This window comes from Anomaloglossus baeobatrachus, chromosome 1 (genome assembly GCF_048569485.1).
Source record: "Anomaloglossus baeobatrachus isolate aAnoBae1 chromosome 1, aAnoBae1.hap1, whole genome shotgun sequence".
Taxonomy (NCBI): Eukaryota; Metazoa; Chordata; class Amphibia; order Anura; family Aromobatidae; genus Anomaloglossus; species Anomaloglossus baeobatrachus.
Genome location: NC_134353.1, coordinates 215033874 through 215047549, shown reverse-complemented (window position 1 = coordinate 215047549; position 13676 = coordinate 215033874). Strand labels below are relative to the sequence as shown.

At 48.5% G+C, this 13676-nt stretch overlaps 1 protein-coding gene across 1 annotated transcript in view; it reads left to right on the top strand.

The window, feature by feature from the left end:
* Positions 1-13469, top strand: part of REELD1 (reeler domain containing 1) — a 143269-nt gene extending 129800 nt beyond the window's left edge. The window contains exons 6-7 of the mRNA XM_075335680.1: positions 1217-1265; positions 12477-13469. Coding sequence (XP_075191795.1) covers positions 1217-1265; positions 12477-13079 — 652 coding nt within the window. The 3' untranslated portion in view covers positions 13080-13469. The remainder of the gene's footprint in view (positions 1-1216; positions 1266-12476) is intronic.
* The last annotated feature ends 207 nt before the right edge of the window (positions 13470-13676 follow it).

Sequence of the window (13676 nt, the reverse complement as noted above, 5' to 3'; positions counted from 1 at the left end):
CGTGACCCCGATGATAAAACATTAACAATATCGTAGCGTGTAAAGCCACCTTTAGAGAGCGCGACTCATGGTAAGTGTCGGGAAACTGAAGCAGGTGACAGAGTGTGAGTGTGATCTCCATATAAAGCAACAGACAGCTGAGCAAGATAGTTCCTATTGTGTTTTGTTTGTCCTGTCCTGGTTTGATAATAATCCCCTTTCTTACTGCAGTAACCATAGGGTATAGTACACATGTGGCAGATATGCTGGCAGAAAATCCATAGCATGTCACAGTACCAGTAGTACCAAATCTCATCCACATTCTGCAAGAAACTATGTAGTAGATATTGTCCTATGCTGTGGATTTTAAGTTTACAGTAAGTCAGTTTATAGTATGAATTCTAGTCTTTAATAGAGATGAGTGAACCCATTGAAGTTCAGTTCGGCAGGTTCATCCACACTTTAGATAAAGTTCAGTTTGGGATCTGGACTTGACCTGAACCTCAGTGGAAGTCACTAATTGAGCAGTTCGGGTCTCAGCCCACATGAAGCCATGAACAGAACACTTCCAGGGGAGGTTGGGCAGGATATTTCTATTCTTTTTGTTTGGTGCACACTACATCCGATAATTCTGTTTTTACCCCAGTGTGAGCCAATCACACACTGCAAGTGGCTCGCACTGAGTGTACCTGAGCACAGAGATGCTCGTGAGAGTCGTTTGCATATGTAAATACATAAAACATCCGAACTCCGAATCCGAACTCTGGTTTTTTTTTTGTAAAGTCTGTGTTTGGTACGAACCCCGAACCTTGGGCTTGTTCATCTCTAGTCTGTAATTTTGAAATGCATTTGGTGAATTCCACCAATCAAAATCCATTTCTAACACATGATTTAGTTCTTCTTTTACACACAGTTGTGAACATGCGGTCATGTTGTATTGATATGTCAATTGTTTTATGCATTTTATGCGTACAATATTTATAGATTATCCTTTTCTTTGTAATTAATATATACCATATTTGAGTTTTTGTTTTTTGGGATAGCTCCCAATTTTCCATACTCTTGTCCACACCAAAGCATCACTTTCACTTTAAGACTTAATGTACTTGAGGACAAATTTGAGAAAAATTGTTATATACAGTATGATCTAAGAAAGTTCATTTTTGATGGTAAAGTGTTGTAGTTTTTCATTGTACAGCCAAAAGTTGTATGTTATATTTTATATTTATTGTTTTAGGACTCACCACTTCACAACTCCTTGCAGCGAATGTGGACAAGAAAGCAAGGTAAGTGACCAGTAAAAAAATGTTTTTACACTAAAGAATGTAATTTACTCAATACTTGTTTCAAAATTGTTCAACAGCGCTTTCCACAATAACGGATACAGATAATTACCAGGATTCTGTCTTGGTTTCATGCTATTTGGCAGGTGCAGAATGTAAACCTCCAACATATACAAAGGTATACCTTAAAGGGGTTTTCCCACAAGCAAAGGTAATTTTATTCACTAGATGGAATAATAATAATTTCCACAATTGAATGTGTTTAAACAAAAAAGGTTCCAATGCTGAGATAATCTTATATATGTGTCCCTGCTATGTACTGTGTAACAGTACAGGAACATGGTCTGATCATACCACATCTCCTGGGCAGGGGAGGAAGTAAAAATATATACAAACATTACAGCATTTTTTAAAAACAATAAGGGAAATGTTTTACCTCACAAAAGAATCAGCTGTGATCCCATTCTGTAATGTCTGTGTGCCGCCCCCGTGCCATCAGCCGTGCTGCTCGGATCCGGATCTGCGGTATGGCTCGAGGGTCTCTACCGGACCCGGGGGTCGCTCGGACACTTTGAATAAAAGGGGGACGTATTTGTACGGAGGTTGTTGAAAACTGTCTGTGACGCCACCCACGGTGTGTGGTGAGATGTAGCACCACCGCTGCTGTTGTGGGACTCCCGGGGGCGATGGGCTGGCTGCTGGATGTTAACCCCTCCGTGGGCAGGGATGGATGCCCCGGAGCCCAATGTCTCTGTGCAGGGGATGGTAACGGCAGGGGCCGGCGCACCCGGTCAGGCTGGGGATGTTACTCACGGTTGAATAAATCACACAAGTCCCATACCCGGGCCGGTGGTCAATGCCCCTTTCCTCTGCACTTTGTATTTTCTGTGATGGACTTCCCGGTGTGTAACGCGGGAGTCCGCTCCCGATCCTTTGGTTGGGAGCCGTGCCCGTCTGACGCTGACCCGTGGGATCTACCAGGCCCTGGCGGATGCCCTATCCCTCTCGGTGGGTGGTTGTCTACTTTTCGGGACTTAGGTTGGGACAGGACCTAAAGTCCTGCCCTCAATTGGTTAATTAGCTAGGCCGTTGGTGCCGGTCCTGGCTTCAGGGTCCAAGTACCCCCTTTGTGCACGGTTTCCAGGTCGGTTTTCCGGTGTCGGTACCGGCGGGCTACAACCCTGCCCCGGTCCACCTCGGATCTCCGGCAGCCATCTTCCCGTCTAATGCAGGCACTGACCACTGTCTGCCATCTAGCCAATATGCCGGGGCTCCAACCCCGACGCCTGTCAACTTGAACTCCTCACTTCAACTTTTAAAACTAGACTCTGACTGTTTTCCCGCCCCGAGCTCTCCAGACCCCTAGGTGGGTGTTTTCCTTCCGCTTGGTCCCGCCAACTGGTGTGCCTGTCCTTCTCTGAGGGGGTGACTAGGATTTTGTCGGCTGATTTAACCCTGTGTGAGAGAGGTGTTATGCGGGGGCCTGTACTGTGTGACTACCTGGTTTTGCCTGGACGTCACATCTGTATACACATTTTTTTTTTAAACACATCGGCTTTGGAAATTATTATTATACTAAAATCTATTGATTAAAATTAACTTTGTTCATGGGAAAACCTCTTTAACCATCTGCCATATATGTATAAGTTACCCATAGGTTCCTATTGAAATAAGAAAAGTCTACCGCACAGTATGTGTTTCTGTGTAGGTTGAGATTGTCCTAAAAATTGTAGGTGACTATGACTTAACCAATATTGCAACAACAGGAGGAATCCCAAAGAATAAATTAACAAATTAAAATTCCTAAAATATGCTATTATTTAGATATGCATTAAAACACAATAAGCAGATGTACCTTAATAACCTTCCAAAAAACACAATAGTACTGATGCAGAGAGCAAAAGGAGATGTTAATCAATAGATTGGCCCGCTATGAGCCTTAAGGCCGCTTTACACGCTGTGATCTCGCTAGCGAGATCGCTAGCGTGCATACCCGCCCCATCATTTGTGCGTCACGGGCAAATCGCTGCTCGTGGCGCACAAAATCGCGCAGACCTGTCACACCACTTACCTGCCTAGCGACGTCGCTGTGACCAGCAAACCGCCTCCTTTCTAAGGGAGCGGTTCGTTCTTCGGCGACACAGCAACGTCACTAAGCGGCCACCCAATCGAAGCGGAGGGGCGGATATGAGCGGGACGAACATCCCGCCCACCTCCTTCCCTCCTCATTACCGGTGGCCGCAGGTAAGGTGAGGTTCCTCGTTCCTGCGGTGTCACACATAGTGATGTGTGCTGCCGCAGGAAATACGAACAACATCGTACCTGCAGCAGCAACGATAATTGGGAATAGGGGAGAATGTCAACGATTAGCGATTTTGCACGTGTTTGCGACGATTTTCGATCGCACGCAGATGTCACACGCAACGACATCGCTAACGCGGCCGGATGTGCGTCACAAATTCCGTGACCCCCAACGACATCGCTTTAGCGATGTCGCAGTGTGTAAAGCGGCCTTAAGTCAACAGCACCTACAAGGCCCTAATGCTGCCTCTAAGTGCTGACTCTGCCTGTCCACGGAGGTTGGCACCCTAAATAATGCACATAGCGCGCTTGCTCAGCGTTGACACACCCTCGGAATCCCTGATAGAGTCCATAAGCTCAAAACTGCATGTACCAAATTATCCACAAACCACAAGCTCGATCAAAACTAGGTTAAATAACCATACTACCGAAAACCAAAATGATAATGGAATTTCATATATCCACTTACAGATGCAGCATGCTCAGAAAGAGCAAAAAGTGAGGATATAATATTGAATATACATCAATGCTCAAATGAACATGAAATAAAGGTCAAGCAAGTACAAATAACAAAAAGGAGACCTTCCCTTTAGAAGTTAATTTCCATGGTGCGGCCTCAATGCATTTCTCCTGCATTTCAGGTTCATCAGGAGGCATGAGTCAAACACATCTATGTCCTAAGATGAGGAATATCCACCTTTCTTAGGATATGAAAAAACAATTGGGGGGGCTAAAATACAAAGGAAATATGTCATCTTTAACTTTATGCCTTTTAAATATAATTTCATCTTGCTTAACTGTTTACAATAATAGTAATTTTGACTAGTGGTGCCCAAAACTTTGCATGCCACTGTACATACCTGGATGGGCTCAGGATGAGGACATATATACCAGGATAAGCCTAGGATGGGGAACATATACAGCATATGAGGATGGGGGCATATATATCAAAGTGGGGACATACAAAGCAGAATAGTGGACATAAATACCAGGATGGGCACAGGATGAGGACATATACAGTATACCAGGATGGGGGACATATACTTGATTGGGGGACATATTTACTAGGATGAGGGAGATAAATACAAGGATGTGGCCCAGGATGGGGGACATATATACGAGGATGGGGGACATATTTACCAGGTTGGGAGACATATATAACAGGATATGGGACATATTTACCTAAAGGGGAATATATATACAAGGTTGAGGACATATGTATGAGGATAGGCCCAGGATGGGGGACACATTTATCACGATGGGCGCCATACATACCAGAATGGGGGTCATACATTCCAGGATGGGCCCAGGAAGACGACATATAGACCAGGATAGGGAACATATATACCAGGATGGGAGACATATACACGGATGGGGGACATATCTCCCCAGGAAGTGACATAATTACAGGTTGCGGGACATTATTCCATAATGAAGGGGGAGAGGGCAACTCGTTTGTCTTTAAAGAATTTAGAATGATATAAGGGACCATACATCTGATGAACATGAGGGGGGCAGGTCCAAACTTTGGTTTAGAGCCCATCAGTTTCTAGGTTATGGCACTGGAGTATACTCTAGTTTGTATATGTGTATATACTATGTGTGTATGTGCCTGTAATAATAATAATATAATAATTAATTTTATTTACATAGTGCCAACATATTACGCAATACTTTAGAATTAAGCAGGCACATGTCCAGGAAATAAAAACAAAAGCAAAGTAACACACAGTTAAACAGTTAAAGGAGGAGTGAGGGCCTTGCTCACAAGCATTTCCCTGTATATCTGGTATGTTTGTGCTTTTATTTATGCTATGTGTGTATGTGCCTGTATATGTGTGTACAGTAAAACCTTCAATTAACCAAGTGCACCAAGTTATGAATTTTTCAAGGTATGAGCCGTTGCTCTGTATCTTTTTTGCTTCATGATGTGAGCAGAAATATAAGGTACAAGCGGCTTATATTTACCCTCCCTCCAATTTCTCAAAGTGTGGCGTCCTCATGCAGGCAGCTGATCAGCTGTCTGCATCACGCCACAGACAAAAATTATTATACTCACCTTCCCTCCATTTCCTGCAGAGCGCCGACTTCATCTCATTCGGTCAGCTGATCAGCGTGTGAGTGCTGTGCTCTGACACACTGATTAGCTGACTGGACGAGATGAGGATGCTGCGCTGCGGGAGATCGGAAGGAGGGTGAATATAATGGTTTTTTTAAGTGTGAGATGTAATGGAGCCATGTACTAGGATGGGGGACCATATGTACCAGGATGGGATGGCCATATACTAGGGTACCAGGATGGGGGACCATGTACTAAGATGAGGGCTCATGTACCAGGATGGCGGGCTATGTACCGGGATGGGGGATCATATAAGCCAGGATGGGGGCGATATACCAGGATGGGATCATATATACTAGGATGGGGACCATGTACCAGGTTGAGAGTTCATATATACAATACCAGGATGGGTGCCATAGGCCAGGATGGGGGGCTATTAGTAGTGGGTGGAATGGATTAATAGCATTTCATTTAATTTTTAATTGGGAAATTTAATTTGACACAAGACCAAATTAAGTGAAGAGCTCGGTCACAGAACAAATTAAAAATGTTAGCCAAGGTATTACTACATGGTATGTATGTGCCTGTATATCTGGTATGTGCCTGAAAATGTGGTATGTGTTTATGTCTCTATATCTGGTATATGCCTGTCTATATATATATATATATATATATATATATATATATATATATATATATATATTTATACACAGTATACGTGTATCTGTGTTTAGAATGTAGTCTGTGCAGTAATAATTGGGCACATGCTGTGTGTTTGTGCATATATTTGTGTTTCTTCAGATATTTTGTCATACCATGCCTGATGAAGGGACCTGAGATGTCGCGAAAGCTTGCTTTGTAACATCACTTTATTTTATTTTAGTTAGCAATTAAAAGGTATCACAAGATTATAATTTTGTTCCTCTCACTGAGAACATTCAATAACTTTTCAACTGGCTAACACGGTACCAAAACCTTTTCACTTGTAACTCTGTGCTTGTGTGACATCACGTTTGTGCTGTGCTTGTGTGATGTGTTGAAAGTATGAGCTGTGCTTGTGTGACATGTAGAATGTGTGTGCTATGCGTCTATGATGCATAAAATGTGTTCCCTGTACTTGTGTGACATGCAAAATATGTGCAATGCGCTTACGTGATGTGTAGAATGTGTGCGCTGTGCTTATGTGATGTGTCTGATGTGTGTGCTATACTGATGTGTGTGTAGTGTGCTGTGTACTTGTAGAACATGTGTCGCGGGCAGAGGAGGGGACGCTGCGCTCACCCACTGCTTGGGTCCGGCTGCTGCTGCTACTGCTCGGTGGTGGCTCGAGCGGTGGGCCGGATCCCGGGGACTCGAGCGGCGTTCCTCGCCCGTGAGTGAAAGGGAGGTTGGTGTGTGGTTTGGGGATATTGTCCATGACGCCACCCACGGTTGTGGTGAGGTTGTGATACCACTGCTGCTCTGGACGGGTATCCCGGGAGCGATGAGAGGGAGCAGCTTGGATGTTGGTTCTCCCCTCCGTGGGTAGGGGGATTGGTTATCCCGGGGCCCGGTGAGGGAGGTAGGGATGACAGGCGGGTTACGGGGCCTGGTGAGGTGCAGGGTCGCGGGGGCAGCGCTGTGCTGCACGGCACGGTGGTACTCACTCAGCCAGTAATCCACACAGAGTCTCTGGTCAAACAAACGGCTGGATGGACGGGTCCCACAGGCAGCTGCAGTTGTTCTCCTCCCGGCAGGTTGATGGTGACTGCCTTTCCCTGCACCTGTGTTGTGTTTACGGTTCCAATGGCTTCCCACCGGTAACCCACTCCCCAGCTTGGATGGATGCTGAGGGAGCCCCTTTTGCCCGCAGGCTCTGGGCCTGGGAACTGTAGCCTTGGCGGTGACTGTGTTTCCCTCTACGGTGTGAGCTGTTGCCTTCAATCGGGTCTTGGCTGCTGGGAAACCCTGGAGATTCCCTTCACTGACGGATTTGACCGGTTTTACAGCGACTCCTAGCCTGGTCGGGGTCCGTAGGCCCTGCCGAATGGTGCTGGCTTCTCTTCAATCCCCGATCCGGTACCGGCGGGCCACCGCCCATCCCCGGTCCGTACAGTTCACTCCAATCAGCCTCTCCTGCAGACGGTCACCACCGTCTGCCAACCTTGCTGGGTGCCCAGGCCACACACCCGGACATGGTCAGTCTCCTCTCCTACCACTTCACTCTCTAAACTCCACTCGAAACTGATCCCTTTTCCCGCCTCCAGGACTGTGAACTCCTTGGTGGGCAGGACCAACTGCCTGGCCCACCCCCTGGTGTGGACAACAGCCCCTGGAAGAAGGCAACAAGGATTTGTGTTTGACTTTGGTGTGCCTAGCCGGGGTGTGGGGTGTGTTGGTGTAGTACCTGTGACGACCTGGCTTGTCCAGGGCGCCACATTCCCCCTTAGTAAAATGCAGACAGTCCGCAGGCTGCCCGTCCATCACCGGTTTTATTTTCACAACTGAAAAAGAGTAAAAAACGGTAAAACATGTAAAAACATTATAAACAGTTTCACCGGTACGGCTTCCGCTCTTCTCCCACCCAAACAGCCTGGCCCTGATGCTGCCCCTAAGAAGCGGGCAGCACCCCTTGACCCCAGTCCAGCACCAAGTTGCCCGAGCGGGTTCTGTCTCTTTCAGGGGACCCGCGTCCAAGGGGACCCCTGAACCCCCGGAGGATCGCCACCGGTTACGGTAGTGGCGGGCCTGGGCCATCCCTTTCCTCCAGGCCCATCCTCCCAAATCAGCCTCTCCAGAAGCGGTAACGGTGTCAAGCCAAAACACATTTTTATTTACATTCCACTAAGTTTGTGGTTGCCCTGCAAGTTCTCGGGCTTGTCCGTAAGCAGTTCCTTATGCAACGGTTGCAGACAGTCCCTACGGGGACAACAGTTGCTGGCAACGGCCGGTTCAATCACGGTTCAATCAGGTAAACTTCTTCGGTTGATTAATCTTCACTTATCATTCAAAAACTTTCAACTTGTTAACAACAACGGTGCTGATGGTCCCAACGGGGACAACTTTTTGGCGGGGGAACCGCCGACTTCACTTCAGATCCAGCTCACCGACCGGGGTAGAGGGCTGAGCGGGCGCTTGAAGCCCCTGGCCTACTCTCAGCCGGACACCCAGGGCATACCATCCCCTATCCCCACAATGTCGGGTGTAATTGACGAGGTCACCGGGGAGCAGATTGCGGCTGGAATGGTCTTCCGGTAGGTGATCATTCACATCTCTCCGGGCCACAAAAACTTTGGCCTCCAGGCCCGGTTCATAAATGAAGCCATACCCCCTTCGGGTATCAAATCGACGGACCTGTCCCTCGTATCTCGGGCCCCGCACCCGGAAGGTGGCTCTTCGGAGGCGCTCCTTTTCTTCAATGGTGCGGGCCAACAGCTCCGCCTTCCTTCTTTCCCTCTCAGCAATCTCCAGGCCCAGCGGTGTCGGCTCCCTGTCCCAATACGGGGCTGCTGCGAGCCCCTGCACACGGGTCGGGCCCCGCGAGACCTCCTGGACGCTGCCCACTACTGGCAATCTGGGTGGAAGGTCCCGCAGTGACTTGGCCTGAGGTGCTGCCTTGCAGCGGCGACCCGGCGCAACCTCAGCCAAGGTGTGGGGAACGGGCACAGGGATCCTCTCCTGCTGAACCTCCGCCTCTTCCTGTACGAGGCGGACTGCCGGGGCCCTTGCGGGGTCAGGCACGATCAGCGGTGCCTCCGGTACAATTTCACCAACGGGCTCGGCCTTCGGCGTCTTCCACGGGAGCGGTGCTGCACGGTCACGGGCCTCGGCTGCAGATCGGTCCGCTTGGGCGGACAGGCGGGGTACCGCTACCGGTTGGGCGGGTAGCAGGCCTAGTGGCGGGGCGGTAATGACTAACGTGGATATCGAGGAAGGCAGCAGGGTGAGCGGGCGCGGGCCGGGCCCCTCAGCCGCAGTGGCCGATCCTTCCGGAATACAGGGACGTGGGTCTCTTAATCGCTCCTCCAAATCCTCCTCCTCGCGTCTCCTTACAGCCGCCACCACCTCCGCCATGTCGGCCTCCCACTCCTCCAGGAGGAGCTGCATGCGGATCTGCAGCCTTTGTTGTAGCTGGGCGGTCCGGACCTCCACCCACGCCGCGGTCCCGGGCGTCGGGGCTACGGTGCTGCGGGACGGATGATGCATCGCTGCAGCGGCCTCTTCCAGAAACAAAAAGATGGCCGCAGGGTCCTGGCGTCCCCGCTTTTATAGCCTCGGGCTACATGCGGCCAGACGCCATCCGTCCCCCTTAGTCTTTTTCTGGCTCCTCCTCTACAGGGGCGGGGTTTTGGTTTTCGGGCCTCCACTACTCCTGAATTGTAAAGCGCTGCGGAATATGTTGGCGCTATAGAAATAAAAATTATTATTATTATTATTATTATTAAGACGCTCGAGCGGGGACTTTTCGCGCCCAAAATGGCGGCTTCTCCAAATTTTCAGCCGGACACCTCCGGCGGTCACAAGGCGCACCTCTACCAGACGGCAGAGCGGTAAGATCCTGTTCGTGACGCCAAGTTGTCGTGGGCGGAGGAGGGGACGCTGCGCTCACCCACTGCTCGGGTCCGGCTACTGCTGCTGCTACTGCTCGGTGGTGGCTCGAGCGGTGGGCCGGATCCCGGGGACTCGAGTGGCGTTCCTCGCCCGTGAGTGAAAGGGAGGTTAGTGTGTGGTTTGGGGATATTGTCCGTGACGCCACCCACAGTTTTGGTGAGGTTGTGACACCACAGCTGCTCTGAACGGGTATCCCGGGAGCGATGAGAGGGAGCAGCTTGGATGTTGGTTCTCCCCTCCGTGGGTAGGGGGATTGGTTGTCCCGGGGCCCGGTGAGGGAGGTAGGGATGACAGGCGGGTTAAGGGGCCTGGTGAGGTGCAGGGTCGCGGGGGCAGCGCTGTGCCGCACGGCACGGTGGTACTCACTCAGCCAGTAATCCACACAGAGTCTCTGGTCAAACAAACGACTGGATGGACGGGTCCCACAGGTGGCTGTGGTTGTTTTCCTCCCGGCAGGTTGATGGTGACTGCCTTTCCCTGCACCTGTGTTGTGTTTACGGTTCCAATGGCTTCCCACCGGTAACCCGCTCCCCAGCTTGGATGGATGCTGAGGGAGCCCCTTTTGCCCGCAGGCTCTGGCCCTGGGAACTGTAGCCTTGGCGGTGACTGTGTTTCCCTCTACGGTGTGAGCTGTTGCCTTCAATCGGGTCTTGGCTGCTGGGAAACCCCGGAGGTTCCCTTCGCTGACGGATTTGACCGGTTTTACGGCGACTCCTAGCCTGGTCGGGGTCCGTAGGCCCTGCCGAATGGTGCTGGCTTCTCTTCACTCCCCGATCCGGTACCGGCGAGCCACCGCCCGTCCCCGGTCCGTACGGTTCACTCCAATCAGCCTCTCCTGCAGACGGTCACCACCGTCTGCCAACCTTGCTGGGTGCCCGGGCCACACACCCGGACACGGTCAGTCTCCTCTCCTACCACTTCACTCTCTAAACTCCACTCGAAACTGATCCCTTTTCCCGCCTCCAGGACTGTGAACTCCTCGGTGGGCGGGACCAACCGCCTGGCCCACCCCCTGGTGTGGACATCAGCCCCTGGAGGAAGGCAGCAAGGATTTGTGTTTGACTGCGATGTGCCTAGCCGGGGTGTGGGGTGTGTTGGTGTAGTACCTGTGACGACCTGGCTTGTCCAGGGCGCCACACATGTGCTGTGTGATTTTCTGATTTCTGTCCAGCATATTTTTGTTGTATGAAATAAGGTTAATTGAAGGAATTCTCCATTTTACCTCTTTTAATATTGTTATGCTTGTGCCACTAAAAAACAATAAAATCAAAGCTACTCATTCCCTTCGGGGCCAACAATTCCTCTTTTGTACGGCTCTGGTCTTTGTTTTCAGGCTGGAGTCAATCACTGAGTTCACCACATGCCAAAGTAGATGGCACAAGTTGCTGAGACCTGTGATAAAGTGGTCATGTGTGACATTACCACTGCAGCCTGTAAACATAGACAGAGCAATAGCAAGGAGACCTCAGTAGACCAGGTGAATATTTCATTACTTTTTCCCTAATACAAAATGATGAGCACAAAAAATGAAAATGGGAGACCCCTTTAAGAATGTGATGGCATACACAATTCATGCACTGGGGCTCTTTGCTCTCAGTGTCCACCCCTAACTGATAATGACTTTTTCTCTGGATTCAAACCAGATCTTCATGATAACCCTTTGCAGCTACAACTCATCTGTCTAAAGTTTGCCTTAAAGATCTCTTCAGCTCCTCGCTTTTACAGCACTTCCCCACATTGCAGCACTATTATATTTAGGTTACAATATACATACCTTCACAGCATATAATGTGAGTAACACTGTAAGGGGTGAATCTACTTCCAGTCATTCAATCTGCACCTTTCACTCAGGCTGCAAATTAATCATAAATCAAACCACACACTCTACGTGTACAATTTCCTGCCATCACCTCCTGCAGTTTGGACCGACAAGCAACCAGTACATACTGCTCTTCTCTAGTTTCCATTAGGGTGTATGTAGGTCCTAACTGAATATACATAAAAAATATATATACATATTTACATATTTGAGGTTTTTCTTGCCGTACGTATAGCTATAATATAATAAAAATAGCAAGCTGTATTTCTGCCTTTTTTGGTGAGAACCAAAGAAAGCCCAATGACTGTTGTGAACGCATTGTAGACAAAATTAATGAATTGAGAAATGCATGACTGTTATATCTATATTATTAATTGTTACAGACACTATACTTCCAAACAATATCAAGAACACTGTATGAAAATATTTCAAATTTTATTTACAGCCGGTTTATCAAGGACGAAAATTGACTTCATCAGTATCAACCCCTCCTCCTGCTTCCTTGGCTCAGTATACTATTCAGCTTTTAGAAACTCAAAAAATGATGAAAAAGCCCATAAACTTGACCTTCAAGGATTCTCAGATTCTTGTTTCCTCTCCTCCTAACACACAATTTAATGAGCTCAAGGCCACCAAAGAACTTTCTGCCAACTTTTTACATCAGCCGCAATCTCCAGCTCTGGAACGAAACACCGAGATCAGTACTTCTTCGTGGGTGACCAGGCCTGTCAACGAGTTTCGTGTCCCAACTAATGGAAAAGAAAATAATGGTAGAGGGATGCAGCTTGCCATGACTCAGCTAGGTATCCTACTTGGTTGCTCTGTGGTCCTTGGGATGGCCCTTGCGGCTGGTCTACGATGCATTCATGCCCAATACTGCCAAAAGAGGACAGAAGTTTCCTTTAGTGAACCAGACAACAATGTTATTACACTGAGGGAAAATGGAGAAATGATGCACTTTAAGAAATTTAGGGAGAACAGTTTTGTGCTGGTCCAAGCAGAATATAACTGGATCACTCCAGCTGTTACTGGAAAATCACATGATTGATTGCTCTCAGTGAGAGAAACAAAATTAAAACTTTGTAGTTGTGATACCTTTTTCACTGAGAACAATCAATCACTTTTCAACTGGCTAACATGGTACCAAAACCTTTTTCTTTTAACTGGAAAATCACAGTAATGTCTATATATATCTACACATAGGAAAAAAATATGTAGCCCACAGCGTTCACATTGGTATGTATATTGTCTAATGTTTTGTGCAAAAGCCCTGTTTTCATGGAAAATGTGTCATGACATAGCAGGTACATACGTAGAGGAGCTAAAGTATAAGGGGTACTGTACGCGCTGCGACATCGCTGCGGATATATCGTCGGGGTCATGTTGTTAGTGACCCACATCCGGCGCCGGTAGCGACATCGCAGCGTGTAACACTAATGAGCGACGATCAACGATCTCAAAAACATTCCAAAACGGTGATCATTGACATGTCGTTCATGTTCCTTAATATCGCTGCTGCCACCGGTATGATGTTGTTCGTCGTTCCTGCGGCATCACACATCGCTATGTGTGACACCGTGGGAGCGACGAACATCTACTTACCTGCGTCCACCGGCAATGCGGAAGGAAGTAGGTGGGCAGGATG